Here is a 6182-nt window from a genome sequence, read left to right as displayed (position 1 = left end):
GTCAAGTAGATTTATACTGTCATTACTAGAAGCGTTGAATGTCTACTTGTATTATGTGTTTGGACAGCGGTGGTTCATGGCTGTCGCAGCTTGCCTAGACAGTGTTACTGCCCCACTTGCTTCTCCACTTAATTTCCCTTTTTCTGCTCCTCTCTCCTCTCTCGCTGCATGTTCTGTCATATTGAGTTTTAGTCTATATCAGACACGTGAAACGCTTTCAGTTTTTGTTCCTCACCACTGAGCATGGCAATATGTTATTTATTTCCAACAGTGTTTTTTTTTCTTCTTTTTTTCTGGCTCAGTCTGCCACATTTGCTATTCCATAGTTGCCCTCCGCTCCTCCTGTAATCAATCTCTTTTGTAGGTCTCCCCTCGGTTTCTGCCTGCTGCTTTTCTCCTTCCCATCCTCCTCCTCTCAGCCGCCTACTTTCCTCCTACAGCGCTCCTCTCTGCACTGACATCACATGCATTGTAGTTTAACCCCCCTCCCCTCGTTGCTAATCTCTCTCCTTTCGCCCACTCTCTCCCACACATTCTCCTCTCCTAAAAGACAAGGGGTGCACCTCTGTATTTGTGATTGATATATTATGTAAAGACACTTACCAACTGTAGGATAACAATATCATTTTATGATTGTTTCACCAGTTAGGCTTTATCCACACACAAATCTGAGTTGAAGTTTGAATGTATTCAGCGGATGCTAAGTGTGTACATTTTAGCTATTTAAATACTATAGAAAGATGGATTCAACTTACTTCTCCATGCTGGGTATAGAAATATAAAATCAATGAGCTATTTATAATTTCATTGACATAATAAGACATCAATGCACGCTGACTATGTGAAGTGCATTTGGGATTACAAGGGTTTATGTACTGGAAATAATCTGAGGCCACTGAACTCTGAGGTTTGTGTGTCGGATTGTGCTGTTCCTGCTAGTGTTGTGGCAATTTGGCGGCAGGGGGTACAGGGAGCAGATGGCACTGACAGACTGTAACTTACCCAGCAGAGAAGAGAGGTCAACACACACTGGGAAAGACCACATAGACAAAGGGGGAAAAGAGTGAGGCTAATATGCATAAGGAGCATGGTTACCACACATGGAAAAAGTGTGATTCAGATAACTCCATGACAGAAGTCTCTATTGTAGGTAGCGGCCCCGTGAAATACATGGACACTAGAGATGAGGAGCTGAAATCCATTATTTTATACATTAAAGAATTACACGAGGAGTTGCTGCCAGCTCGAATTCAGACGAGTCTCATAATTATTTTTGTGGTCGGTGGGTGTCATGGATGTTCAGTGGGTGTTATCTGCATGATAATGTGGTATTGTATAATCTAATGAGACAAAAAAAACAATACAATCGTGCATCTCATAACTCACTATTCACATTGACAAGCCATCAGCCGGTTGTTGCCCTTTGACCTTAGTATGTGAAGTCCAGTGGCATGAACATGGCATGTAGGTGACACACACTCCAGATTCCTCTGGTCACCTTGGCAATGACAGTCGCTCTCTCCAAGGCTATGACATCATTCTAGTGAACAGGAGGAGGGGGGGGAGTGGGGGCTCTCTGGCTCTACAAAACCTCTGCAGCATCCCAGCTGATACCCCAACATTCAACCTCTGCCAAGTGAACAAAGACGCGAGGAGCAAAATCATCCCTTCAATTCCATCACTGAGAGAGAGAGGGAAGTAGGAGGGGCCAAGCGGAGAGATAGTGATGCTTTCAGCAGGTGCCAACAAGTGAGAGGTAGCTGAGAGAAAGAGGGAGATGGAGCAGAGCTTGTAAGAGCAAAAGACAGCCAGAGCTTTCACAGAAAAGAAACAAGAAAAGGTGAGTATTCATTTTTGAATTACCTATACTTTTGTTTCAAATGGCAAAATATGGAGATGATGCTTATTTCAGATTGCTAAGAGAAGGAGCAGCATGCAGTTTTATATCTTTATAAGAAACTATATTTTATGAAATAGAAATGTATTGTTTAAACTATGAAAACTTGATTTTTCTGATTTAGATCACACATCTCGACATTTCATGCTGCATTAAACCTAAACGAAAGCTTAAGTGTAATCACCAAAATAATGTAATGGAACCACAATTTAGTGTTAAATTCTGAATTCTCAAGCTTTTTGTCATTTGTCATTTCTCAGATACTGTTTCTCTGTAAAATGGTAAAATCCATTGCTATGTCTACAGGATATCACTTAAGATTTTACTTCTTTTTGAAACAGAATAAATATTTCATGCAGCAGTTTTGGAGTTATACACAAACTCCAAAATAAAGTGAATTATTTCAACATTATCAAGATAACATATTTGTACAATTTAGAAAGATATGATGTACTGTAGTTTACAGACTAAGAAAGTAGACGGACGTGAAAAATAAAACAATTTCCATGAAGACGTTGATTTGCTGGATGTCATTAACTACATTCATGACAAATTTCCTTCAAAATGTTTCAAAATCATGTGTGCTTTTGCATCGGTAACTTTCATTTGCCTGCGTTATTTTTTCCTGTGTGTGTGTGTGTGTGTGTGCAGCCAGTGTGTGTCCAGCCCCTCTGCTCCAGTCCGTCGTGCCCCTGCTCTCCGCTGCCATGCTGCGCCCTGTGCTGCTCTGTGCCACTCTGCTCCTGCTGGCACCGCTGGAGAACACAGAGGCTCGCGCTCTGCACCCTTCTCCTGATGCTGTGCAGGTACAGAGGAAAGGAGGAGAGGTGGAGGGGGGTGGGGGGCTGAGGGGGAAAATAAAGGAAGACAAGTGGATGGAGGAAAAGTGGATAAAAGAGATGAGGGAGGGAATAGAATGGGGCAGAGAAAGGGGGGGAGGGAGCGAGGGAGAGGGGAGAGCAGGAAAGGATGAGAGGAAGGAGTAATGAAATGTATCACTGATTGAATTAGCGTTCTCCCTCGTACCGTGCCTGACAATTAAATTGTATTGCCTCGTTCGTTTCCCCCTCTCTAGTTTATGGAGCAGTTTCTGGAGAGGTACAACGACCTCCTGACCCTGGATGACCTGGAGAACCTGTTGAGCAGTCAGCCGGAGGAACCGTCAGCCTTCACCTCCGGGGTCAAAGTGGCCGAGTTTCCCAAATGGGCCGACCTACAAGCACAGGGCGAGACCCCCTGGCTCCGCCTGCTGAAGGGCGCCCTGGCCAATCAGAAGCGAGCGGAACCAGACCGGTCACGGAGGGGATGGAACCGGGGATGCTTTGGCCTGAAACTGGACCGGATCGGGTCCATGAGCGGACTGGGCTGTTAGTGGAGGAAAGAGTAAGAAAAGACTGGCGGCATCCTTCATAGAATATAAGGAAACACACACACACACACACATGCAAAGGCATTCACATGCAGTAAAGGGTGTTTGCAGGAGTGCAAAGTACATGTAGTATGGTGTATACCTGCAGTATCGCTAATGTGGTTTCATCTAGCATAGATACCATAGATCAAATGCTTTACACTATTCCTGCTGTGTAAAGGGACAGCTGTAGGTTGTTCCATGTATAAGTATCAAACTGAATATTAAGAACACGTGAGCTTTGTTTACATAAAATGATCATATTTGAATTGTTTTTTAAGTAAATTGGCACTTTATGTATTTCCAACTTTGTGTAAACGTGTCTAGACAAATAAATGTTAATTCTGTAGGCCAGGGTCAGTTTGTAAAAGCATGTGTAATGGACGTGGATATTTTACGAAAATGATGGCACCTGTAATTCCACCTGTTTGTTTTCATTGTTGTTTTTATGTTTACTTATAATTTGCATGAATAAATGGATTTGACATTTGTGTTGGTCTGGTTTATGCTCATAGAAATCTTTGGTTGTCAGCCACTTCTATCCTACACGTCCCAATCTGTTCCCTCTGTATTGACACGCATCATCTCGATTTGTGCCTTTCCTTTCAAACTGGAACTCCAATTTCTCATGGCAGATATTTTTACCTCCGTTACCAGTGTTGCGTCTTTAAATCTGCCAGTGGCTGCTGGAGGAAGTTCAATTTTGCCCCTGGAGCTGAATTAAACGCTCCATCACACTGGAGTATGGGTGGCTGTATTGTATCTTGTATCTCACTTGGCTGTTATACACTAATTAAACCCCACTGCTGCTTCCAAAACAGGTTTCACCCCGGTGTAAAATCCAATTTCCCAGAAAATCTTGATGTGTAGGACAGGAAGAAGATGGGGTGGAAAAAACCTTTTGGCATCTTTCTCGTATAATATAATCTCACAATATTCTCTCCAATATTTCTATAAATAATACGAATGTATGTTTGGCTGGCACATATTGTCCGTCCTTGTACCAAGAAAGCGTTCAGTTTGTGAACGAGACGGAAACTGCTTCTTTCAAACCTAAAGGCAATGGAAAGTCAGGAGGAGATGAAGAGGAAGAATATAAAAAAGAAGAGAGGAAGGAGGGGATGACTGAGTATATGGTAGAATCCATGTAAAATAAAGAATTGAACCAAGGTGTATCTGACTACAGGTGGTTATGAATTGATTGACCAAAAAATGAACTTGGAAGGAGGGAAAAACTACTAGAGTTCTTGCTGTTACAGTCAACTCTTCAGGATCTTGGTGATTTGAGAAGGAGTGAGAACAATGACAGCAGGTTTTCATTATGATCTCCCAAATGTGTGGTTGACATCCTAATTGGGCCTCTGACTAGTAAAGTTATGATCTACACATCTACATGACAGTGATTTGAGTGGAAGGGGGCCTAAAGTGAATCTGTACTCAATAATATCAGTAGGATATACAGAAAAATGTTTCACTTTATTTTTGTTATATGTTTTTTTTTTGTCAGTGAAAAATAATTTGCAACATATGCCCATATACTATTTAGCATTAGGGTTGATTTTTCAAACTGATGTCCAACAGCTGTAGATGCAGTTTTCTCCTGCAACACTAGATGTCAGTCTCATTCCATTACTTATCTAATTTACTGCTCATGAGTGCCCTCCAGACTTTGCACTGGACTCTACTACAGGACTCAAGCAGTATCAGTCCCGCTGAAGGCCCACCTCTTACATGAAAACATGATTGTAAATGTTCCTTGTACACACACACAGATCACTAAATAGCGATTCAGATATTTTATTTTTAGTGCACTTTCAGATAAAGCAAACTAAACAACACTCTCCTTTCAGATAGATAACATTCGTTAATCTTGCTGTACTTGTTAAAACAGTGGCATATGTATTGAATACCGAGTTTCCTGGTTGAACTAAAGAGACCACAATATCCTCCTCCAGATATCTGATTCAGTGCCCAATCACTTTCCTCACTACAGTGGGGAGAGGTTGGCATGGTTAGGATCTAAACTGACAGAATGAACATGTGATGTGTGTGAGGCGGAGTCGGGTCATGTACAGTACAGAGTGTGTGCCACGGCCTGTGTTGTCCAGCCAGCCAGCGTCTAAACTTAGCCTGACCTTTACTTCCCCTCTTTGACCTTAAGCTGCAAAGCGGAGGCCAAGCCGGTGTGGCAGCTCAGTTATGCCCAGGCCGCTGGCTGGCAGCCATAAAACAGACCACCGAGTGTTGGGACCGAGTGACATGACTGTTATCATGCCATGGAATGCCTTTTACTGCATGTTATTCTGTGTTAGAGAGTAGGAGCTGCCGCATGTCATCTGCCTGGATGTATGGTCGAGTGTGTAGTCAGCTAGGATAATGTGCTGCACATTTGTAGTTTGCTGTGGTGACAAGATGCCGTGCCATGGGTAAGGTTTCAATTCACTCATGGGACTGCCTGCCCAGTGATGAGGCCCAGTATACAGCTGGGGGGGGCACATTTCCAATAGCATTCTGGTCTAGACTGACATCCTCATTATTCAAACTCAGCACTTTACATTATCTTCTGATGGATACGGCTTCTTTCTTTCACTCCTAATCGCAAAGGTGGTACTGAACAAGCAAGTCAAAATAAATTCAGAGAAGAACAAAAAAGCTACTGACAACTCTCGTCAGGGCTCGTCACATTCTGTGCCCAATGAAGAAGAATGAAGAAAATGAATCTTGCAGCAGCATGAGGCAATGCAAAGAACTATCTGATATGTGGCCACTATAGCTCAGCACTTTGTATTCTGACAACAGACCCAGACCTTGAATGAACTGTTAGTTAGGACTCAGACAGTTCAACATTTCCATAGAACCTGGCGGACATGTGGCCAC

At 42.7% G+C, this 6182-nt stretch overlaps 1 protein-coding gene across 1 annotated transcript; it reads left to right on the top strand.

Moving 5' to 3' along the window:
* Positions 1-2604: 2604 nt before the first annotated feature.
* On the top strand, positions 2605-3269 carry nppcl (natriuretic peptide C-like). Its single transcript, XM_071909652.2, has 2 exons — positions 2605-2703; positions 2973-3269. Exons 1-2 carry the CDS (start codon positions 2605-2607, stop codon positions 3267-3269), a joined length of 396 nt encoding a protein of 131 aa, XP_071765753.1.
* Positions 3270-6182: the final 2913 nt, after the last annotated feature.

Source organism: Centroberyx gerrardi, chromosome 12 (genome assembly GCF_048128805.1).
Source record: "Centroberyx gerrardi isolate f3 chromosome 12, fCenGer3.hap1.cur.20231027, whole genome shotgun sequence".
Classification (NCBI taxonomy): Eukaryota; Metazoa; Chordata; class Actinopteri; order Beryciformes; family Berycidae; genus Centroberyx; species Centroberyx gerrardi.
This window is presented reverse-complemented; position numbering and strand designations above follow the sequence as displayed.

Coding starts and splice junctions, on each gene's coding strand:
- nppcl (XM_071909652.2), top strand. CDS start 2,605: ATGCTGCGCCCTGTGCTGCTCTGTGCCACTCTGCTCCTGCTGGCACCG. Junction 2,704..2,972: donor CTTCTCCTGATGCTGTGCAG/GTACAGAGGAAA, acceptor CCCCCTCTCTAG/TTTATGGAGCAGTTTCTGGA.